This window comes from Heloderma suspectum, chromosome 6, assembly GCF_057233095.1.
Source record: "Heloderma suspectum isolate Gila_16-S chromosome 6, 16-S_ref, whole genome shotgun sequence".
Classification (NCBI taxonomy): Eukaryota; Metazoa; Chordata; class Lepidosauria; order Squamata; family Helodermatidae; genus Heloderma; species Heloderma suspectum.
The window spans coordinates 97,677,484-97,702,501 of record NC_139463.1 but is presented as its reverse complement, the minus strand read 5'-3'; the positions used below and the strand labels follow the sequence as shown (position 1 = coordinate 97,702,501).

The 25,018-nt window shown below is 45.2% G+C and overlaps 1 protein-coding gene across 1 annotated transcript; it reads right to left on the bottom strand.

Annotated features, from left to right (window-relative positions):
* Positions 1-122: 122 nt before the first annotated feature.
* Positions 123-24,734, bottom strand: CD37 (CD37 molecule). Its single transcript, XM_084805443.1, has 9 exons — positions 24,601-24,734; positions 18,479-18,553; positions 18,235-18,307; positions 17,177-17,301; positions 12,025-12,099; positions 9,693-9,797; positions 8,099-8,290; positions 4,921-5,004; positions 123-1,795 (listed from the first exon to the last, which is right to left on the bottom strand). The coding sequence occupies exons 2-9, from the start codon at positions 18,542-18,544 to the stop codon at positions 1,718-1,720; spliced, it is 798 nt and encodes a 265-aa protein (XP_084661569.1). The 5' UTR covers positions 18,545-18,553; positions 24,601-24,734; the 3' UTR covers positions 123-1,717.
* Positions 24,735-25,018: the final 284 nt, after the last annotated feature.

Genomic DNA, 25,018 nt, shown 5'->3' with positions numbered 1-25,018 from the left:
TCATTCTAGTTGGCTGGTGTTGCTTGAATGACATCCTATGTCAATCAGTGTCTTGTTTAGCCATCCTTTCCAGCAGACTTTTTTTTTTCACATTCCCCAAGTGCAAAGAACAAAAAAATGACCACTGATGGATCTAATTTTATTTACTTACAAAATGGGAGAATACAAAACAAAACCACAACCAAATATTTTAAGAACAAAAAGCAACAAGCTGAGGAGGTGAAATCATACATGTACCTCATTCCACCCCGACCGTCCTCAACCTGTTTTCCCTCACAATTCTCCTATAACCAAACTGAAGTGGAATATATACATAAATACACAAATACCACAAAAGTTAGAAGTAGGTTTTTCCCATCTGCCACCCTATACAGCAGTAGACATGTAGGACAATGCAAAGCCATGACAATTGACCATGGTCACTCTGTCTTTCAGCCAATCAGAATTATTTCGGATGGTTATCAAGGCCTGGATTGGGGTAGGTGTTAATATGGCTCCATCCAAACGTCTGGGAGAGCATGGATGCACATGTGCATGTGCTGGGCACAAGCAAGGGTATCCTTCCCAGTCTTGACAAGGACTAGGAATTCAAGTGTAAATGTGTCCCAACCACTATGGTAGATAAGCCCTTGGAGTGAACTATGGGCCCTGAAAGTCCTGCATGTGCAAAGAGCTGTCAGGATGAGAGAGTACATTCAAATGGCTGGAAGCTAGCTGCTAGAATGTAGGGGTTGTGATGGAACAACATTTGGATCAAACATTCTTGGGGAAATCAACCTTCATAAGGCATTTTCAGCATGTGCTAGTCAAATCAAGTCCAGGTGACTTAACAGATTGCAATACAACAAGCTAAACACTATGAAGCAGGTTACAGGAGTGTCGTGGAGTGGACTAAGCCCAGATCTGGACACATTGGGAGAACCATTGAATCAATCTCCCTCAGTACTCAGAATGTCACATTGAAATCTGGGTGAACTGAACAAAGTGCACCACAAAAGCCACCTGAACAACAATCAAAAACGTGGTCCGTCAGCCCGGTTGCCACTGCCCTTGTTTCACTGCCAGAGCCCTTGATGTTATACTGCCAATTTCAAATTTACATTTGAATGTCGGATTTGTTTTAGTACCAATAAGGGGAAGATTTCTAGCCTTAATGCCAAAACCAGCCTATTAAGAAATTTATAGGGTCTTTGTTGAACTGATTTTGTAAAATGCTTGGAAAAAAACACACATGTTCTATCCAGGTTATATTTGGTAATCTACTAAATCCTAGCAGTGGGTTACTTCTTCCCAACAGTTTTCTTCATACTGAAGCAGGCTCAAGACTTCGATGTTATAATCTGAACACTCAAAAGACAAAAGTAATATGCAAATGTAGGAACTAGGTCTTATTTGGGGGCTTGAGTTGCCAGAGTTTGTAATGGCCAAAGTTGGGGGTGATTGAAGAGCTAAATAATCTGTTCAGCTGTATGAAGTGAAATACTCCTGCACAGTACAATGCTTTCCATTTCGTGCTGGTGTCTCTGCATTTAGTTTTGTTTACCAGGGTAAGGATTGAACAAGGTAAGAAGATTAGGTAGAGAACCTCCCAAGGCACCTTGCAGTCCTGCAGTCACATTTTTTTTTAACCCCTGAAGCAGAATGGTTGAGTTGGAGAGAATTATTTCCAATGCTGCCTCCCCGAAAGTGGGGGATCTGGGAAACGGAGATTCACCTCTTAGGAATAGCGGGCAAGTTTGTTATAGTTGGGACCCACAGTCCTACACAGAAACATCGATAGCATCATGAGGCAGAGCTGTGGGAAGAGAACAATCTTGTTAAGATTGATTAAGATGCTGTCATGTGAAAGAGGCAGGCTGGGGATTCATTAGGCAAGGAATCAAAAACAAAACTACCAATACTGTAACTGCTTGCTCCAGACATGGGCCCTGGAATTTAGAAGAATGGCTGGGACTGAGTCCTGCCTCAAGCTCTTATGCAGATACAAGAATGAAAGGCAGGGGTGGCTTGTTGCTTTGTGCGGGTGGGGCAGCACCAATCTGGATTGGGCCCCATGTGCTTAAAGTAAGGAGAGTAAGAAAGAGTAAAGCTGTTTGTGTGTGTATATAAAAGAGACACCCCCCCCCCCATTTGCACTAATGGTCTTCAAGTTACTTGCCTCAGTTTCTCTTCTCTGTGCAATGGATATTGTTATTGGAACGAAAAAATATGGGTCCAAAAGAGTGTTTCTGTCTTGCTGTGTCAATCTCCCCCCACCCTATCCTCTGATTTGCAGGCATAATCTCAAAGTTAATTTGCCTCAGTTTCCCTTTTCTATACAATGGGTTGCTGCTGTGGATCACTAACCCCTGGCTCCGCCCACTCTCTGTTGCCCTGCTCTCCACCTCGCCAGTCCCAATGGGCCTCACCCGCCACGGATGAAAGGAGACACAGAAGAGATCAGAATGGCACAGAGTGCATCTCGGGGGGAGGGGGAGGGGGAGGGTTTCACTGTAAATTCAAGGGGTAAGAACGCTGCTCTCTCCCATTTTTCCCTCCCCAGAAATAACCACTCCTTGCTGTGAACTCCCTGTCACATTTAGTCTTTCAACTACTTTATTGCGCTCTGCTGGGCTTGGTTTCTTTCTCTCTCTCACTAGCTCCCCCTGTCAGCTGCTCAGATTTGTGCAACACAGTCAGATCCTGGGCCCAGTTGTTCCATATAGTTTCTTTTCTCGCCCCTTGGGGGCACCAAGGCTCTGTTTGCCCAACAGCATGCAGGATAGGAACATGCCCTTGACCTGCAACGAGCAAATGGGGTAGTGGGGGAGAAAGGTGCTGATACAGAGTTAGGCAGAACCTATTGTGTTGTTAATTGTGATTTAAGTTGTTTGCTTTTATTATGCTTTAATTAAGATTTTGTTTTTAATCTGTATTTTTTATTGTTAGCTGTCTTGAGCACCATTTTTTGGCAGTAAATAAGCTAGATCCCCACCAGACAGGGGAAAGCTCAGCCCTCCCGCTTAGCCTGGAGTAGATTACCTTGCCAGTACTCCAAGTAGATGTCCCTGTGCAGCAAGTAGTGAAAAGATTAAAAACAAATCCATTTAACAGGAGACAGAACAGATTTGGGAGAATGACCAGAGGAGCTTGAGAGCATGACTAGGAAGGAACACGAGAAAGACAGCCTCTAATGTGCATAACTTTGGGTAGCTCATCAAACCAAACACCACATTCACAGGCATGCCTAAACATATAGCAGGGGCGTGTGCATTGAGAACCATAAGACGACCAACCCTGCGCATAACCACCGCAGTCAACACAGTGCGTGCAAACCCTCAGCAGCTGGGTGTTCTGTGCCCTTACTGGGCATGTGTCCATCTCATAGCTCCCTATATCAAGGCCCAAAGGGCTGAGAAGAGATGGTCCATCAGCTGCTGCTGGTTGGAGGCAGCAGCAAAGACAAAGAATGGCAGAGGGATCCCTGTTGCCCAGGCTGAGTGCCCAGGGAGTATTCTGACAAGTAGAGCGGGATAAACTTTTAACCCTCTCCTTTTTAAAGCTCAGGTCCATGCCACGAAGCGATACTACACAGATTCCAGACCCAAACGTGAGTAACTGGGGAAGATTGGACTACAGGTGTCCCCCTTCTCTCCCCATATCCCGACTGGCATGGTGCAGGCAACATGGGGTTTCCTCACTTAACATTCAAGCCCTGATTATAGGCCATGCCTTAAAGGCGTTTAGAATTGATAGCTGGCTTGGCAGCAGCACTAGCAACTCCAGTTTCATCCCCACCCACGCAAAATCAATCATTTGTTCAGATGTAGTTAAGAGTCGAAATCAATGGGACTTAAGTTCGTTACAACTGAGTCCCATTGATTTAAATGGATGGGTTTATTCTAAGTATGATTAAATCTGGAACCAACCCTATGGAAGCAGCAGAAATAAGCTGCCCTTAACACTGGAGTCCACACATGCACACCCAACCCAGAAACCCAGTGAGGAGCAATCCCTCAAGCCCAGAAAGACAAAATCTCTGTCAGTGGCTCTAGTGCATTTATGAGAACTTGTGCGGAATCAGGCGGGGCAGGGGGAGTACAGACCTTGTCAAGGATCCACCTTGTAAATACTCAAGCATTTAATGATGATTTTGAGATGACAGCTGTTTCCCTGGTCAGTGTATGCACACAACTAAAACTGGTGGCCCCCTAATGCATGCACGCATGAGCCAAACACAGCCCACAAAAAATGGATGTGGGGGTAGTGGAAGTAACATGAGCACACAAGCATAGGCAGACACAAATGCATGTTGCCACCATAACAAGGCATGCCAGCAAGCAGAAAACATCTATGCATGTACACAAATGCACCCATGCGCCACCTGCTGGGGAAGTAGAGGATCTCCTGGGAGCCACCACTGTGGAAGTCCCTGTGCTCTAGTGCGCTGATCAGCACCATGCACAGCAGCTTCAGGAACTATAAGACAGGTTTAGGATGGGGAGGAGAAAGTGCACCCTTTCTCTCTTAGACACACACACACACTTCTGCAGTCAGCCAGCAGCGCTTAGTGGCCACAACTGGAGCTGTATTACAGGCACCACATGTGGTTTTACTCAGTAGAACCATCCAGTGGCACATTCTTTTGCTGCTCTGTTTCTGGTGGCAAAATGTCTTGGGCCTGCCCTGAACTGCCTGAGATACTGGGGGCAGGGATGGAACTGAAAGTTAAATGGCTCCAATAGCTTTTGGGGGCTGCAAACCTACCTGCATTGGGTTGCCTTGACTTCAGGTCCCATTCATTTCAATGGATCTTCTCTGAGCAGCATTAACATTAGAGACAAGCCAGTAGCCCTCCCCACCTCCTTGTGCAACTACAGCACCACCTGTGGAACTGCAGCTGTACCCGTGGAACTGCAACAGCTAGTCAAGACCTCATACCTCCAGGAGCGCAATCCCAAGGCAGATTCCCACAATAGTGATGATGTTATTGGTAAGCCAGGTCTTGACGTTCTTCATGCAGCCCTGCAATTGGACAAAACTGTGTTAAAAGGGGGTTGTATTGAGAACCGTAGTGGGAGTTTTCCAGAAAATTTCAAATTGGAAAATCTGGCTATGTAAATTAGGTTACTTTGCATAAGGGGATTTCCACCGGAAAATTTTCAGCTTGCATTGGTACATTTTCTAAAACAGGGATGGGCAGACACCTTTGGGGGACTCTAGGGCAGGGGTGGGCACAAGCTAGATCTCCAGATGTTTTGGTCTTCAACTCCCTTGCCAACATGGCCAATGGCCAGGAATGCTGGGAGATGAAGTCTGACACTTCTGGAAGTCTACTTTCTGTCCCTCATTGCCCTAGAGGGTGATTTAATTTAGCATGTTTATTTTACTTGAATTTAGTAATCAGCAAAGCTACAAAAAAAAAAAGTAACCCACATTAATTTTTTGTCCCAATACACCACAAAGAATTTGACCTGAAATATTTAAGAGGGAAAATTAAAGTACACTTAATGTGATGTCATTGTTATATCACGTAGACATTTTAATTGGAATACTTGTAAAAATGTAAAAATAATAGGTACTGAAAACTGTTAGCGCACTCTAATGCAGCCTTCCCCACCGTGATGCCCTCCAAGATGTGCTGGACTACAACTCCCAGCACCCTCCAGCCAGCAATGGCCATGGTGGCTGGGAATGCTGGGAGTTATAGTCCAACGTCTGGATGGCACCACGTTGGGGAAGGCTGCACTAATAAATTCTAATAAACCCAAAGAACCGTGCTTGATATGCTGACAACCACTCATCTACAACTTCACCAAGCTTTCCTAATATTCCATCTGCAATTGGCATCCATTCATCATTACTAATAAATATATGAAATGGAAAAATTTCAGCAGAAAATTTAAGCACTGGAAAATTTTCCATTTGGGAGAATTTCCTACCCCACATCACTGGTTGAGAATGTAAGAAGAGTGAGGCTGGATCAGGGGATCTTGCTTCCCACAGGGGCCAACCAAATGCATCCAGGAAGCCTACAAGCAGGGCATAAATACACACACACCGCGCCCTCCGCATTTTGCATGCTGGGATTCGGAGATACTAAGGATGTCAGAGAAATCCACAATGGATTCAAATGAGATCAGATTTCTATGAATCTGACCTGTGGATTCTGCAGCAGACCGACTTTTTCCGGGTTGCATAGATTCCACAGGCTTGCAGACAACTTTTGGGAGGGTTTTCTGTTAATTATGGATGTTGCAAGCGCCTGAGTAGAGGGTACAGTCTGACAGACTCCCCCCCACTTGGCCCCCCTGGACACAGCTCACTGAGTCTCCCACCCCCACCGGCTGAGCTGTTCAAGCCACTGAGACTTACTGGTCCCATCTGCGAGTGCCCGCAGCCGCCCATCCTCTGTGAGGGTCACCATTATATGTAAAAATGGCGACTCACTATTTTCTGTAAATTAAATCTTGCGCACAATGGCCAGCACATTATGGCCAGCCGTTGTGTGCAAGATTTAATTTAGGGAAAATAGCCAGTCTTCCTTTTCTCCCCCTCCCATCCTGGCTACTGTGGAGGCAGCACAGTCCAGAGGGAAGCCCCCGTTGTCCTCCTCCTGTCAAGCCACTGCCCCAAGGTAGCCAGCACAGGATGGGAGGGGAAGAAAGGAGCAACACTCCGAGGAGTGGTGAGGTAATGTATGCAAGTTGCCATTTTTATATATAATGGTGACTTGCACAGAGGACGGGCAGCTGCGGGTGCTCACAGGCGGCTTACTTGGCGGGCAGGGGCAGGGCGAGCACAGAGGCTCGATGAGCGGTCCAGGCTGCACGAGCGGGGGCAGCGGTGCATCGAGCCCTTGGCCTATCCGGACAGAGATGAGTCTGTCCTTCCCTAGTGCTAATGCACACTTGCATTAATACAAATTAGCGCAAGTAGAATAAAATTCTGGTTAAAAAAAATCCAATTCCGTCAATGAACAGACGACAGAATGAAAGACTCCTGACAATCCCCCAAACACGGAGGGAACGGATCTAACAAAATCCATATATTCCTAAGAGACACTCTGCCTCTAAACATGGAGTTTCCATTTAGCTATAATTGCCAAGAGCCCCCACTAGTCCTGTCCTCCAAGAAATTATCTAATTCCCTTTCCAAGCTACCTAATCCCATGGCCATCTGGACATCATGGGGCAGTGAGTTCCACAAATAAATGATGCATGGTGTGAAGAGGCATCGCCCTTTTGTCTCTCCTGAATGAACTGCCAATAAATGAATGAATGAACTCTCCTGAATTTCACTGAGTGATTCACAGTTGAGCATCATGAGAGGGGGGCCAGGGGGAGCAACAACATCTTTCTCTACCCACTTTCTCCACCCATGTGCTTTTCTATAAATCTCTATCATGCTCCCTCTTTCCTTAGCCATCTCTTTTCTGAAATAACAAAAAAAAAGAGCATGACAAGCAGGGGTGTTACTAGGCACTTAAAAGATTTGGAGCCCAGGCCCACAGGACCTGCAGAAAATTTGCATATGTTGATTCATATTTGCATATCCAAATGTTGAAATCATTACTAGGATTAATTAATTTCTCATCTACATGATCTCAAATAAAATAAATTCTTCAATTCAGTTGCACCCTTCCCCAGATCAGACCAAACCAATAGAAAACAAGTTTCTTTTCTAAGCTTAATTGCCATCCAGGGAAAGATTTGGGGTAGGGGGTGTTGCAGCAAGTGGGGATGGCAAAGTTAACCTTTCCCTCCGTGGCTGCAATTCCCCTTGACAATCGCCTGGCAACTAAGTTGAACAAAATACCTTCTATTGGCACCAGGGGGCATTCAGGACTTTGGGGAATAGATCCAGGACCATAGGCTGTTGGCTCCAATGTCAATGGGGCAGAGAATCCACTCCGGGCTTCAGTCAGAACCAGTCAGAATTCTAAAGGATTTAGATATACACTGACATTACAGCACTTTGGTTAGCTCCTTTAGAGTTCTGACTGAAACCAGAAGCAGATTCACGACCCTGGCAATGCCCCTGATAACAAACCTAGAACGTTTTGCACAAAATGGCTGCAAGGTTGCGCTCCCCTCTAAACAGTGCTTAGGCTACCCACTTCCTTGTAGACCGGCCACTCTCCCTCAGCTTTGCAGAAGCCTGTGGGCTCGGCACTCGCTGTGCTGTTGGTCTTTGCCTGGCCAGACAGAGAGTTGTTACGACAGGAGCAGGGGTAGAGCTCTTGAGATAAGTTTCTGACTGCACGGTTCTCCGTCCAGTCCTTGTAGTATGTCCATCCGCAGCACTGGAGCTAGAACAAATAAAGTGGTGGGTTGAAGGCAACGAGAAGGAGGAGGAGGAAAAGGTTGGAACGGGAGGGAAAGCTACCCTGTCCAAGTGTAGGAGTTGCCCATGGTACGAGAGCCATCGCTTCTCGTCTTCCTCCAACAGAGCCACTGGAAGGGAAACGATTCAAGATGTGGTTAGCAGGCCTATAATGCAGCCACCTTGCTGAAGGTAAGTAGGTCTGAGGCTGCTCGGTGCCTCCATGGGAGACCCCATGGGAACCCTTACATCAGGCATAGAGAACATCTGGCCCATGGGCCAGATATGCGTCATGGTGGTTCCCTATCTGGCCCGCCAACTTCTTCCCCAAGCCTTGCCACCACTCCCAGCAAGGAAAAGCTCTTATGTCCAATTAGCAGCTGATCAGAGAGAAGAGCTTTTCCCTGCTGAGCACTGCAAAAGACTCCCTTTCTCAGTTCCCAGAAAAGAAAAGCTCTTCTCTCTGATCAGCTGCTGATTGGAAATGAGAGCTTTTCCCTGCCAGGGAGAGGGGAGAGGGGATAGGGCCTGGGGAGGAACCTACTGAGTGATTCAGCCTGCTTCCTTCTGAGTAGGTTTAAAATCAGTAGTAATCACCTTTGGCCCCACCCACTTTGCCTTTCACCACGCCCACAAAAGAATGCAGCTCCTGAGACCTTTCTCAGATTGCAGTTTGGCCACTGGACTGGAAAACCCTGCCTTACATACTTGGCCTTGAGTCACATCACAGAAGAAAGGCAGGATTTATTATTATTATTATTATTATTATTAGCTTGGATCCAGACTTAGTCATATTTTGGCTAGGCCCACTGATTAACTTAAGCCCCATTGATTTCAAAGGGTCTACTCTAAGTATGACTAAGTCTGGATCCAACCCCAAAATAATGATTTTTTAAATTATTATTATTATTATTATTATTTTATTAAGAACAACGATGGAACTAAAGGGACTAAAGCAGGGATGTTGAAATTATTTCATCCCAAGGGCCACATTCCATTTTGGAGAATCTCTTGGGGGCCGGATTCCAGTGGTGGGTGGGGCCAAAGGCAGAACGGGTGGGACCAAACTACCAGCATATTGTAGTTTAAAGCTCTCACTGTAGGGGAAGAATTTCAAAACCTTTCAAAATGGGGAGGACTGTGCACAAAAGCCAGGAATCCAGCCAATGGTTGGTGTCTGGGCCCTGGGGGAAAGGGGCATGGCCATCTGGAGAATCCCCAAGGGCTGATTGGGACCCCAGGTGTGGCAGATTTAGCCCCCAGGCATGATGATCTGCACCCCTGGTCTAAAGATGGAGCCATCCATGAACAAGGCTGCAGCTAGCAGGAGCTAGTGATGAGGTAGAGGAAACTGGGGCGAATGTTTCTTTTCGAAGCCAGGACCTTACCTGCTCTTGCACAAAATCCCAGCTCTCTTCATTATCCGACAACAAACTCTTTGTTCCGTAATTTGCAATTATGTCTTCTGCATATTCACCAACCACTGTGCTGAGCTGTATGATGGCAGAAGAGAAAGGTTAGCATCGATTCTTCAGACAGTAGCAAGGGTGGGTATAACCCAGTTTGCCACTGTGTCCCCCTGGGCTGGCATGGCCAAAAAGGCAGGCTGGCCGGCCAGCTGTCTGTCTGGCCTGAGTCTATGGATGCTGCTTGCTTCCCTGCCAGCAATCCAGGTAGACGCAATGAAACCCGCAGTCCCTGTAAACAAGGCTGTGAAAATCCAGGGTTTGCCTCCAGATCGAGTCATACTTAGAGCAGATTTCAATGGGTCTGCTCTAGCTATGACTACATTTGGATCCAGCCCCAGGTGCCCAATTTCCGCTGGTTCCTTAAAAAATCCCAAACTGCGTCTGAAGATGGGATGTACCTATCTTGAGTAGTGAGCCTGCTCTGGATCCAAATTCCCCCTACAAACTTCCAAACTGAACTTAGGAGAAACCAGTTCTCCCATTTCCAGCAGCAGCCGGCTGTGCAGAGCGCTGATTACTGCCACCACAACACCGTGTCTCTCCCACCTTTCCCAACAGGCTATGCAGAGTGCTGAGTAGCTGACCCTAGTGGCAACCTCACAACTGCTCCTCCTACCCCTGGAGTTATTTAAGACTTAAGGCGCAACCCTATGCATGTTTAGGCAGAAAAGAAGTCCTACAGCTCCCAGCATTCTCTAGCCAGCCATGCTGGGAGTTGTAGAACATTTTTTCTGTCTAAACATGCATAGGGTTGTGCCCTTAATTGTCTTAATTGTTCGATTTTTAAAGGTGCCAAATAATTAAAAGCATAAATATGCTGGATGCCTGGAAAATATTTTTTTTTTAAGCCTGCCTGAAGTATGGGCAGAGGGAAGAAAATCTGCATTGGGAGTTAGAGAGTGAGGAAAAAAGGTGAGGGAAAAGCAGACCTTGCCTCCAGAAGAGAAACTACACCTACTCCTGAAGGGATGCCTGTCTTCACCTGGGTTTTGTCCCTGCTCATCCCCACCCCACTTGAGAGTATCAAACATTATTTTATTTTACTTTTAATTTCAATTTAATTAAGAGCTTTGGCTATGGAGCAGTATAGAAATGTAATAAATATAATAATAATAATTTTGATTTAAATTCAATTTAACTTTAATTTAATTTCAATTTATATACCACCCAACTTCCAAGTACCCTTGGAACAGTTTACAATCATAAAAAATGAACACAATAAAATAACCAAAACAATAAATCCAATAATGAGAATAACAAAAGATTAAAAGATTTTTAAAACACCAGTGGCAATTTTAATAATGAGAGCAACAGATTAAAGCTGAAATGGCTGGAACAGGAAGGTCTTGACCTGGCATCTAAACATATCTAGTAAAGATGCCAGGCAGATCTCCCTGGGAAGGCCATTTCACAAACGCATGCCCACTACAGAGAAGGCTCTGTAGGAAAGAGCCTACTGGAGATGGAAAGAGATCACTGCGCCACAGCAATCTTTCTTTCTTCAGGTACCCTGGTCATTCTTTGACCACTCCGCTCTGTGAGTTAGGCTGGGCAGGAAGTTGAAGTGTGGTCTATACATGCAGCAGAACGAAGAAAGTTGTGAGGTGGTGGAAAGGAATGTTCCACTTTAGATAACGGTGGAGTTTTTAAACTCCTGTACTGCTGCTAGGTTTTATTGTGGTTGTATTGTTATATTGTGGTTTTAATGTTCTATATATTTTAAATTGTTTTATTGTGTGTTGTTTGGTTTTAGTTTTTGTGAACCGCCCAGAGAGCTTCGGCTATTGGGCGGTATAGAAATGAAATAAATAAATAAATAAACGGTGCAGGATCACTTTTTAAAACAAAACACAACCATTTTCCCTTGTATCAAACAAAACTCCTTAAGTGGAAAAAAAACCGCACACAAGAAGTGTGTCTTAGAATCATTCTCCCGGAAGTGCTAGTTAGTCTTTGACTTTCGCATAACCTATTAGGGAAGGGTGCATTCAAAAATGTCTCATCCCCCACCCCCACTTGCAGTCTGAAGCAGTACGGTCCATTCTACCACCTTATTCTACTGCTGCATGTGTAGACAAGACCAGAGACTAGAGATAGATGATGTAAAAAAAGGGGCAGGGAGAGAGAGCATCGCATTTTTTTTATTAGACCAGGGTGGAAAAAGTCCTTGAGGCAGTCCTGCAGTGACCCTCCCATGAGACAGAGACACACTGGTCACAGGCTTTCCCCGCTATTTTGTGACACTACTCACCGTGTTGCGCTGTGTATATATCAGGATCCCAATGGTGATTTGAGCAAGAAAGAGAAGCAGGAGGAAGGCAAAGTACTGTTGACAAAGAGAACGAGAGAGATCAGCAAAACTCAGTCAATGCCCACCAGGTTCTGCAACTTTTTTAATAAGCAGGCATGCCAAATTTATTTATTTTGTAATATTTCTATTGCCTTTCCTAAACACATACCCCAGAAGGCTTCCATGGAGAATGAAAAGCCACCTAAAAAAAGCTAAAAGTCATAATTTACAGGTGCCACAATACATGTTTTAAGATTTCCGGGAGGGTAACAATTTTGGGTCGGGGCCCTGATTGCTCCCCTGGACCAAGCCAGATGACATGAAAGGAGCAGGGGCCACCCCAAAGCTCTTCCCGTGACTTCATCCAGCCATGCCACTCACCCATCTTCTTCTTTCCTTTGCTCTGTGCACAGAAGCACAGATAAAGGGACTTGGCCGGTGCTTGCAGGAGCTGGCTTCTGCAAGTGCTGGCCAAGTCAGACACCTCCTTCATGGCTTGATTAGTTAATCTAACAGCACAAGAAATTGAGAGACTATACATGTGTGTGTGCATTGAAATAGCCCCGAGAAGAGAGTAAGCTTTTGCATTCCCCAGATCTCTTCTTTATGTTTAGATGTTAGGCAACCCCCCACCCCCACCCCAAAACAAAACAAAGGGCAGGGGGAGGGAGAATCACAGAATAGTAGGGTTGGGAGGGGCCTACAAGACCATCGAGTCCAACCCCCTGCTCAATGCAGGAATCCAAGACTGAGCATCCCTGACAGATGGCTGTCCAGCCTCATCTTGAATGCCCCCAGCATGGGAGAGCCCACCACCTCCCTAGGTAATTGGTTCCATTGTCATATTGCTCTAACAGTCAGGACATTTTTCCTGATGTTCAGCCAGAATCTGACTTCCTGCAACTTGAGCCCATTCTTTCATGTCCTGCATTCTGGGATGATTGAAACGAGATCCTGGCCTTCCTCTCTGTGACAACCTTTAAGGACTTGAAGAGCGCTATCCTATCTCCCCTCAGTCTTCTCTTCTCAAGGCTCAACATGCCCAGTTCTTTCAGTCTCTCTTCATAGGGCTTTGTTTCCAGTCCCCTGATCATCCTTGTTGTCCTCCTCTGAACCCTTTCCAGTTTGTCTGCATCATTCTTAAAATGTGCTGCCTAGAACTGGACACAGTGCTCCAGATGAGGCCTAACCAGTGCTGAGTAGAGGGGAACTAGTACTTCCCGGGATTTGGAAGCAATGCTTCTATTAATGAAGCCCAAAAGAGCATTTGCCTTTTTTGCAGACACATCACATTGTTGGCTCATATTCAGCTTGTGATTGACAACAATTCCACGATCCTTCTCGCTTGTAGTGTTGTTGAGCCATGTATCCCCCATCTTGTAACTGTGCATTTGGTTTCTTTTTCCTAGGTGCAGAACTTGGCATTTATCCCTATTAAATGTCATTCTGTGGTTTTCTGCCCAGCGCTCCAGTCTATCAAGATCACTTAGAATTTTGTTTCTGTCTTCCAGGGTATTAGCTATCCTGCCCAATTTTGTGTCATCTGCAAATCTGATCAGCATTCCCTACACCTCCTCCTCCAAGTCATTAATTAAAATGTTGAACAGCAGTGAGCCCAGGACTGAGCCCTGCAGTACCCCACTCGTTACCTCTCCCCAGTTTGAGAAGATCCCATTGATAAGCACTCTTTGAGTCCGATTCTGTAGCCAACTGTGGATCCACCGGATCGTTGTTTCATCTAGCCCACTTTGAGCTAGTTTGCTCATCAGGATATCATGGGGCACTTTGTTAAAAGCTTTGCTGAAGTCAAAGTATATTATGTCCACAGCATTCCCACATTCCACAAGGGAGGTTACCTAATCAAAAAATGAGATCAGATTCGCCTGGCAGGATTTGTTCTTGACAAATCCACGTTGGCTTCGAGTAATCACTGTATTGTTTTCAAGGTGCTTACAGATGGATTGCTTTATCATCTGCTCCAGAATTTTCCCAGGGATGGATGTCAGACTGGCTGGTCTGTAGTTCCCAGGTTACTCCTTTTTGCCCTTTTTGAAGATAGGGACAACATTAGCCCTCCTCCAGTCACCTCGCACTTAACCCGTCCTCCATGATTGCTCAAAGATAATAGACAGTGGTTCTGAGAGCTCTTCTGCCAGTTCCTTTATTACTCTAGGGTGCAGTTTATCTGGCCCTGAAGATTTGAACTCATTCAAAGTAATTAGGTTTTCCTTGACCATATGCCTATCGATCTCAAGCTGCAATCCTGCCCCTTCAGCCTGTACTTCACCTTTGCCAGGGGGGTCATAGACCCTCTTTTGGGAGAAGACTGAGCCAAAGTAGGAATTGAGCACTTCTGCCTTTTCTTTGTCATCTGTTACCATTTTGCCATCCTTATTGAATAGCTGAACCACCATTTCTTTCCTCTGTCTTTTACTTTGCACATAGCTGAAGAAAGCTTTTTTGCTGCTTTTAGCATCCCTCGCTAACCTCAGCTCATTCTCAGCCTTAGCCTTCCTGACACCATCCCTGCAATTCTGTGCTATACCTGCCTGTACTCTTCCTTTGTTGCTTGGCCTTCTTTCCACTTCCTATATGTGTCCTTTTTTGTTTTCAGGTCATCTCTTAGCTTTTTTTGACGCCACATTGGCTTCTTATGTTGTCTTCCACCTTTTCTTCTTGTTGGAATTGTTTGTAATTGTGCCTTGAGAATTTCCTTTTTTAAAAGCTCCCACCCACCTTGGACTCCTTTTCTCGTTAGAGTCACTCGCCATGTGACCTTACTTATCATTGTTCCAAGTTTATTAAAATCAGCTTTCCTAAAATCCAGAGTACGCATTTGGCTACACTCGGTTTTTGCTTCCTTTAGAACCATGAACTCAAGTACAACATGGTCGCTTTCCCCCAGAGTTCCTGTAACTGCTACTTTATCCACTAAGTCATCTTTGTTGGTTAGGATCAAGTCAGGGATAGCCGATCCTCTAGTTCCTACCTCTACTTTCTGTAGGAGTTAGTTATCTGCCACACAAGTCAGGAATTTCTTGGAGGAGCCATGTTTTGCAGAATTTGTCTCCCAACAAATATCAGGGAAATTGAAGTCCCCTATTACTACTACATCATGCTTCCTTGAAACATTGGCTATTTGCTTTTCAAAAGTTTCAACTTTTTCAGAAAAAGTTCTTTCTTCCATTAGACCTTGGTGTAACCTGCAGTCTATTTTGCACCCAGCACAATCTCCTAACCTAATTAAGGTTGCAAATCTCTGGATACATTTACCTGGGAGTAAGTCACATTTAACACGATGAGACTTACTTCTGAGTAAATATGCACAGGTTTGGGCTGGTAGTCTGCATAACACTTTCTGGACTCCAACTTAAGGCTGCGATCCTACAACTACTTTCCTGGGAGTAACCCCCACTGAATTCAATGGGACAAGAATAAAAGGGGGAGGGGGAGCTGATCATGATGGAGAAGCCCCAAAGGCTGTAGTCTGTAACAATCTTAACAGTGTGATCTTATAGATGTCTACTCAGAAGTTATCTATAGGATCAGACTGTTACAAACTGCAGACTTTGGGGCTTCTCCATCATGATCACCTTCCCCAACTCCCTTTTTTCTTGTTGTTGACTTAACATCCAGTCTAAAGAAGAGTGCAGGAGAACTCAAAAGCTTTTTTACTACTTTCTGATTTTTCTTCTGGTTCTAAGAAAAGTATTATCCTATCATTGCTTCTGGTTTCTAATGGAGCAACACAGCTTTGTGTTAATTTTTGTGTGTACACGTATATGTGTGTATAATATAAATAAAGGAAGAAAAATCCTAAATAAAGGCCAGTCTCCTAGGACTGTACCACTGCAGACTGCAGGTATGGGCAGGCAGGGTTACATTTCAAAGCTCTCCTGTTACAGAAATGTCCCGGAAAACCAGCCTATGTGGGTTTATCCTTCTTCCTGTTTAATCTGTTGTGCTCCAAAACAATATGGGGATTCGAGCTCCTGACCAGAGGGATGCCTGTGGACTGGAAGTACCACAGTCACTACTGGCTGTGCCTCTGGAGCTGACGGACTGGGGGTGCTGTGGTGTCATTTTACAAACTGTACGTGTGTGGTGATGGAGGGTCAGGTGCTGGGAGCATGTCCCCACCATTGTGAGTTAATTGGCTCCATTACTGGGCTTTGGCAGTGTTTCTGGTGTACCTGCTGTTTTTACACCATTCTAGGATTTTACAAATATTGTGTTTTCCCCTCCTGGGCTGAGCACATATAGGATACGATGGCAACTTACCTCCCCACCACACTGGCCTAATTAGTGTATAGCAGGGGTGGGCAACACATGATCCATGAGCCACATATGCCCCTCAGGCCATTTGTGCCCCCCCCACCTCTGCTGTCAAATTTGTCACCTCCTAGGAGCATCATTTTGCTTCCAAAGAAGGCTCATGGTCCCCACACATCTTCTTTTCAAGCAGACTTGCTGCTTTTTTGCTGCCACTATGTTGTTGAATTTCAGCAGCAAATTTGGCAAAGTGGGGCAGGGGTGCAGCTTCCAGTGGGGCAATACAACCCCCATGGACATTGTCTACCCCTAGTGTATAGGATTGTCTTTCTTCATAGAAAAGGTGCTCAAGACATCCCCTCTGCCCAATCATTTTGGTTGCCGTTTTCTGTGGCTTTACCAGCTCTACAATATCCTTTTTGAGATGGCATGACCAGAACTGTCCACGCACCATAGATTGATAATGGGTCATTCTGGCTTTCAGCCCCTTTCCTAATAATTCATAGCATGGAATTTTTTTTTTACTGTCCCCACACAATCTCAACCCACCAAGCCCTGCTTCCACAGAACTGTTTCCCAGCATTCCCTGCTCCAACCCATTAGGCATCACTTCCCAAAGGGCATGGATGTGCCTGATCTCGTCTGACCTTGGAAGCTAAGCAGGGTCAGCCCTGATTAATACTTGAATGGGAGACCGCCTGGGAATCAGGCTTCCTGCACCGAGCAGGGAGTTGGCCTCGATGGTCTTGTAGGCCCCTTCCAACCCTATGATTCTATGAAATCCTCTTTTTTGGAGAACTCCAGAACTGTGGGTCCCCATTTCACCCCACAGACGACTTACAAATCCAAGCATACACTTGATTTCCTTGAGGGAACCCAGGCATCCGAGGAATCCCATCAGCATCGTGAGTATGCCAACACCACAGAAAATATAAGACCAGACCTTTAGGGCATAATACGAAGACCCTAGGAAAGGGAGAAATAGATAAATCAGTCCAGAGCCCAGCTTGACAGGGAACTCAAAAGGGCAATGATGGTGTGGAGAAGATTTCAAGAGTCCACCTCTCCAGCAACCTGATTTCCCTGTTCTTCCCCTTGCAGAGGGGTTCAGAGGGAGCAATCCTCCCTTATCAGATCGTGTCCAAAGGAGCCGAAATTGTTTGCAGGACATGCCACAAGCTTCCCTCCTCTGCCTTTCCCTGCAAACCCCAAAAAGAGGAGATGCACAGTGGGAGAAGCAGCACACTAGAGCCAGGGCTCACAGAGAGACGCACCACCGACACTCTTTTATTAGAAGGGACACTAAGGTCAGCTGCAACCGCGCCCTCAGAATTCTTAGCTGCAATACTCACAGTAGCGGGGCGGGGGGGTGGGGGATGATTTTTCCCAGCAACAATATATTGTTCCTTGTTGTAATGTAAAGTATTCCAGGGTGTCCTGGTCCTGAATGGGCAGCTAAGACCTGTGAGTTTTACAAAAGACCTGCTTCTGGTAGAGATGAAAAATGCTAGGATGGGTTTGCTGATATGGATCAACACAGCTGCCTGCAATTCTGGACTCTCCTTGGGGGCGGGGATGGCTATGGGGACTGTCACGATGAATGCCTGCACTTCAAAATGTTCCACTACCCCACTGCATGGAACATAGGAAGCATGGGGTGGGATGCTGCTATGAAGGCTGATTTTTTAATTCCTCCAGAGCTCTCCCAGTGGGCTGTAGGGGTGGGGTACAATGCCTGTTGGGACAGAAGACTATCAGCAAACACGGAAGGAGAAGAAGAGAATGGGGAATGGGAGGAATAGTAGCTGGTGACTCACTGAAGGAGGGGACCCACTGAGGGTGTCTTACCCAAGGGCCCTCCAAAACCTGGAGTTGGCACTGCACAAACCCCGGACTTACCAAGGACAGAAGCAAAACTATTTCGGTCAAAAAGTATCCATAAGCCAAAGCTGAAGAGAAGACTTCCAAGGAGCTGGGGGGGGGGATAAAAATGGGGATTATAAGTCTATGTTACTAAATACTACTACAGTTCTTCTTTAATCATTTCCCACCCTCCACACGTGAGCCACTCAAGGAGTGCTTGGGAATTATACTGCTGGGCCCATCTACCCTGGCATGAGGCCTGTCCCAATCCATTACTCACAAAGAACAAGAGGTTGAAGATGAATAGGAAATACTTTGTGACGCTGAGGCATCCTTTGCGGGACATGGCTCCTTCCTGTGGGGAGGAAAAGGAGACGAGGTGTCAAAAGAAAGACAAAATACGAGTTCAGCTTGCTCTAGTTTAGCTGGGGTCCATTCCCCTCTCAGCCTTGTTCTACATCCATGGATGTTACTTTCACCCCATCCCTCAAGGAAGATTGTTTTTTTTAAAGAAAGGCCTTCTACAAAGGTGGAGCCTAGGCCTCTATCGTAACCCAGAAGCCTGCTGAGCGAGGTCACAATAGTGGCCCATTTGGTTGCTGGGGAAACAGAGGCTCCCATCTTGGGGGTGCCAGTTCTATTCCAGGACTTGCTGGTTGAGGAGGAGGAACAGCAAGAAATTAACAGAGAATGGGAGAGTTTCCACTCTTCTTTCTCCAGCCCCTAAAGAGCTCTGATCCAGGAATTGCCAATAACAACAGTGGCTTGTGGCAACTGGTTCCAAGCGATAACATGTTCCTACACATCCTTCTAGACCCTCCGTTGGGTTGCCAACATTTAAACTGGCTGTCTCAGCTGTGCCTTCAAAAGCAGCTCGAGGCACTAACATTATTAGCCCATAATATGAACTTGCTGAACATGGCAACTAAGGATCTAGCGCCTGAATTTGCTTTTTTTCCCTCCTCCCTCTCAATCCCCTTTCCTTTTGTGTCATGCCTCATAGATTGTCAGCCTGTGGGCAGGGGTCTGTCTTATTTCTGATCTTCGTAAGCCCCTCTGGGAGCTTGGGCTGTAGAGGGGGATAAAAAATGCTTTGAATGAATGCGCGAGCAACCAAGCAGAGAGAGAGTGTGTGTGTGTGTGTGTGTGTATTTCCAGGCTGTGGGAAGCTTCATCTATGAATTGCTGCACATCATGCTGCTGTTGAAAACCCCTCAGGCTGTTGTATTTTTTCTGGTCAGTTTTGAGCCTACTCACCACACACACATGCACTCGGCTGGGGACAAGGATAGGCGTGGTTGCACACCTGTTGAGGGCCCACACCCCAGCGGGGGCCCACTGACAACAGCCCCCTGGACTCGCTCCTCCTCTTTACCATTCCAACTTGCTTATTCACCTGCCTCTCACTCTGGCCCAGACAATGGTGGTGGTGGTGAGGAGGAGCAGTAGATGCCACAGCCAAATTGCTCACTGGCTCTCTGCCTGTCAGGCAAGTAAGGGGCGTCAATGATGAGAAAGAGGGTGAGGAGCAAGAACAGCTGGTGATTCACTGAGGGAGGGGGCCCATTGAGGGTGTCTTGCCCGAGGGCCCTCCAAAACCTGGAGTTGGCGCTGAACACACATACACCCCTCCTCTCCAAAATCACACTGTTTCTACAGAGGCCTGTTGTCTTCAGGTCTATACAATGCCAATCAAAACTCCAGAGCAGTGGAGTTCAATATGAGGAACCATTCTGAGGGTGTATCAAAAAAAACCCTGGTCTACAGCAGGGCTAAAGGTAGCCCAAGGCCAGTCATACATTCAGGGTGCCACGAGGCTTTTATCGCATGGTCACCCTGCCCCATTCAAGGCATTTCATGAGGAGGTTCAGATGACATTGTCTTCTGTTTGTATCCCTCCTGCATTCTTCCAACGCTTCATTCATTTTTTTTTTCTTACATGAAGCAGGGGAAAACCCATGAAGGGGGGGAAAGACGGAATAGCTGCACAATTGTTTTACATTCCTGTATGTTCAAGATTTTATATTGTGTTTTTCTTGTGTTGTATTTGGGGTTTTAATAATAATAATAATAATAATAATAATTATTATTATTATTATTTGTTGGTTTTATTAATAACTTTAATAAAACCAACAAAGAATGGTGGATTAGACTTCCCATCCATAAAAAACTATTATGTTGTGGTTATGCTTATGCATTTGAAGGCATGGTTTAATCCAGATAGAGCAACCGAACTAGAACATCATAATGTCTCAACGGAGTTGAAAAATACTCTATGGTTCTGTAATAAATTTGATAAAAATATATTAAGAACAAACCCATGTACCAAAACCCTGTTTAACAACTGGTGGAAATTTAAAAGAGTATTAAGTCCAGGTTTATCTCCATTAACAACTATTACGTATAATGAAGAGATGACAAGACAAAACGCAGTTAGGCAATCTATCTTTATGGTACAATCATGGGCTAAAAGAAATAATCACACTCATAGACAAGGGAACATTTAAATCATATGAACAAATACAGAATGAAATGCAATACTCCCAACCTTTATTTTTTCAGTATCTACAGCTTAGAGGCATAGCCTTAAGGCTATTAAAGAAATCCGGTCCTCTTCAGGGAAAAAACCACTTTTGAAATTTTGATGACACAAAATCAGGAAAACTTATTAATTAAGCTCTATAAAGTTCTCTTAGATTCAGATCTTATAATTAATAATTATCAGAAGCTGGGAAAGAGAACTAACTTGTCTGATTCCAGTACACACCTGGACCTGTAATAATATATCACAGCAGACTATTAGCACAAACCTGAAATAATTTTTTTTCAAATTTATTTTCTGCTGGTATTTAATGCCTGCAAGGCTTAACCGCATTTATCATAAGGTTGATAGTAGGTGCTGGAGATGTAAAATGCCTTATGCAGATATGGCCCACGTTTTTTGGTCTTGCCCAAATTCGCCAATATTAAGGACTATTGGCGAAAGATAATAGATGAAATGGAGATTATATCAGCATATAGACTACTTTTGGATCCAATAGTTATTCTCTTTGGTTACATTAAGGAAGCTGTTTTATCCGATGATATAGAGATGACAGTGCATTTATTAACAGCTGCCAGAATGCTGATATCAGCAAACTGGAAAAAACTGAAAGCCTCCACAGTTGATAATTAGATTATCAAAGTATGGGAAATAATATATATAGTTAAGTTAATTAACATAGTAAGGGTTAGAGAGGGAAGACAACAAAATAATAGATTTATATAAAAGTGGTCCTTATTTTGTAATGTACTGGTGTAACAAAAATCAAGAGAATGTGCAGCCTTTTGTGTTATTTGGAACCTTGTGATATTTGCTGGTTTTGTTGATAAATCTAATTATACTCTCTATTGTTTAAATTGTTGATAATACCTGGTCTTATTATTTGTTTGCATACTTTTATATACTGTTGTCAGCACTGTAAAAATAAAAATGGAAAGAGTTAAATAATAATAATAATACCAATAATAATAATAATTTTTGTGTGTGTGAACTGCCCAGAGAGCTTTGGCTATTGGGCAGCATAGAAATTAAGGGCACAATCCTATGCAAGTTTAGACAGAAAGAAGTCCTATGACTCCCAGCATGGCTGGCTGGAGAATACTGGGAGTTGTAGGGCTTTTTTCTGCCTAAACTTACATAGGATTGTGCACTAAATGAATGAATGAATGTGTTTTGACTGGCAGGAGCTAGGAGCTGTATGTCTGGAAGCACCCCAGGACGGTAGGACAAGCACTGCTTAATTTCCAAAATAAGGCATTTCATGGGTTTTAAGCTACCCTCATAGACGTAGAAGCTTTCTCTCAGCAATGGTGGCTATGTTAATGCCAGTGGAAGCTGGCAGCTCCAGTATCACTGGGGCAGTGCATTTGCTTTGGGTTTCAGTCAGAACTCTAAAGGAGCAATCCAAGGTGCTCTACTGACTGATGCTCCACGTTCAGCACCAGTGTCCTATATACTAATATCAACCCATCCTCTGAGTGTGGGTCCTTATGTAGACAAAACTGCACCATCCACACATGAGACAAAGGAATAGGGGAAGTCCAAGTTCACCAAAGTACCAAACTGTACATAGATAAAAACAACCACCCTAAGGGGGAAGGGAAGCCCAACCAGGAGGACTGAGTGGCCACAGGTGACTCTTGGCAGGGAAACTACAGGGGGAGTCAGAATAGGACTGTAATGGAGTATCCTGAAAGAGGGCAGGCATGGTGGCTGTAATCCTGAATAGGAGCACTCCACATTGCAACAGTTTGTTGCAGGTCCCTTTTGTGTGTCACTGAACACTGAAAATGCTGGGGAGCAACTGCAGGAGAAGGCTGCTGCCTTCATCTCTTCTGAGTGGGCTTCCCAGCAGCATATATTTGGCCTCAGCGGGCAGAAGGCAGATGTTTAGGACTTTCAACTCCCAGAAGCCCCCAGCAGCATGGCCAATGGTCAGGAATGCTGGGAGTTGAAGTCCAAACCATCTGGAGATCTGCTTTGTGCCCACCTGTGCTGTAGAAAGTAGGGTGTTGAACTAGATCAGCCTTCCCCAACCTGGTGCCCTCCAGATGTGTTGGACTACAACTCCCAGCATCCACCACCAGGTTGGGGAACTTTTTGTTCGTTCAAGCACAACTCCTCTCACGTTCCTGTACCTGTGGTTGACAAGCCGCAGTTACCAAGTGATGGAAGAAAATATACTCTAACCATGCCCAGAGGCACTCTTATTGTATGTCACACATTCCTGTCACCAGAAAGATGCTTCAGGGCTGAGCCCTGCCAGCAAGACAGCTAATATCCTCACACAGCAGAATAAAAGAGGAAGCAGTGAGTTGCGAAGCTGCCACACATCACAGATTCTGAGAAAGACAGGCTCACTTCCTGGGGTCCACATGTAACTGATTTTTATCATCCCTCACAAATGAAAGAGCTGCCATCTTGCATGCCAAGCCCAGGGAACTAACTGCCTTGCTGCTACACCTCTGCCTTTTTACTGGTTGAGCTAACACGCTTCACACATTTACCATGCACAAATTTCACAAGCATCCATTCCTATAGGCAATTATATAAACCCAGTTGCATGTACACGTACCAGCTTGCATGAACACGTTTCTTGGCACAAATATTTTTACATAATTTAAACACACATTCTAAAGTAAAAATTCAGCTGTACCCATACCCAGATTCACTTGTATACTTCTTTCATGACTGAATTTTGTTTGTTTTTCACTCATTCATACCATAATTCAAGCAAGATGTTTCATGCTCATCATTACGCATACAAATGCATGAACAGCCTATACAACTTATGTAACCCCCTCCGTGACACATTTAAACTCATGAGACCTTCTGAGGTTGCACAAGAGCTTCCCGGATTGTGTGCGCAAGCATGCTCTGATACATGCATGTTCACGATGATACTTGGCCTCTTGCACTAACAAGGCAAGCCAGCTTTCTGCTAAACAGGCATCCACACAGGGCTCTTTTAATTGCTTTGTCCCACATACATTTGGACAAAGACACATGTTTGCACTGGGTCACCTAAACCAAGAGCAAAATGTCTCTCTCTCTCTCTCTCTCTCTCTCTCTCTCTCTCTCTCACACACACACACACACACACAAATCAAAAGAGTTAGGCTCCTCATCTTCCCAGTCATTGGTGCCCACATATTGTCAGCCACAGGGACAAGTATGTTCCCATCTCCCTCACCCCACCCCGGCACACTTTACAAAACCAGCCCACCTCACAGAAGCTGGTCACCCTACACCCCACATGTTCTTTTTCATGTCACCCAACCTTAAATACTCTCTCTCTCTCTCTCTCTTTCTCAGGCTTTCCAAAAGTACCTTCTTTCCATAGGTCCAACCTTGCACCAGCCTCCACCCCATGTCTATGCCCCATCCGTAGACCACCCCTTCATGTGAACCACACTAACCCTGCAGTCTCTAAGCGCAACCCCCACAGTCCTCTCGCAGTTCCTGCCTCATAAACACACACATACACACACTTATCGTATGTATAGACCTCTCTACATCTAAAACATTCCTGAGTGGCACAATAACGAAATCAAAACACAAAAGATTTTTTTTTAAAAAAACAAGTATCCAGCCAAGCCTCCCCCCAGTCCTGTGCCTCATAGATTCATACCAGCCCAACCTTTCCCATAGGGCTGACTAATCCTTCTATAATCAACAGAAGATCTTTAGGGGTTGTGTATCTGGGGTAGAAACCAACAGTGCCTACCCTAGATATCCAAAGCCCCTTCCCAAATATCCCAAGCAAATATCCGGTTCTATCTGAGACCTCTCCCCTTGCCTTACAACCCTCTTCCCCAACATTTCTCAATGTTCACCAGGATCAGCTCTGAATGGCTTACCCTGGTTATCACTCCGACGGTGTTTTGCCTTTTGCTGCTGCTGCTGCTGCTGCTGCTATCACGGTACAACTACCCCCCAACCACCCTCTGACTTTTTTTCTTTTGAGACCGTACAAAGTTTCCAGACTTCTCCCATCCACCCAAAGGGGCCCACCTCCTTCATTAGCTTCTCTCGTTTCTCATTGGCTGCCCATAAGGAAAAAAGGAGGAGGAGCTTATACATTAAACATTAATAGATTCCAGAGTTCCACTCAGCGCTTGCAGTTTTCAGCTTCCGTACCCCAGGAGGTTTGTTTTTTAAGGTGGAACAGTTTCTTAAGGTGGAGGGGTGGGGGTTTCATGACGTTTATTTCCTGCGCCCTCCACACCCGGAAAATTCCACAAATCGGAACTAATATAGCGTATGCACAGGCTGCAT

Coding starts and splice junctions, on each gene's coding strand:
- CD37 (XM_084805443.1), bottom strand. CDS start 18,544: ATGTCCCGCAAAGGATGCCTCAGCGTCACAAAGTATTTCCTATTCATC. Junction 12,100..17,176: donor TCAAGTGTATGCTTGGATTT/GTAAGTCGTCTG, acceptor CTTTGTCAACAG/TACTTTGCCTTCCTCCTGCT. Junction 8,291..9,692: donor GGGATTTTGTGCAAGAGCAG/GTAAGGTCCTGG, acceptor TATTTGTTCTAG/CTCCAGTGCTGCGGATGGAC.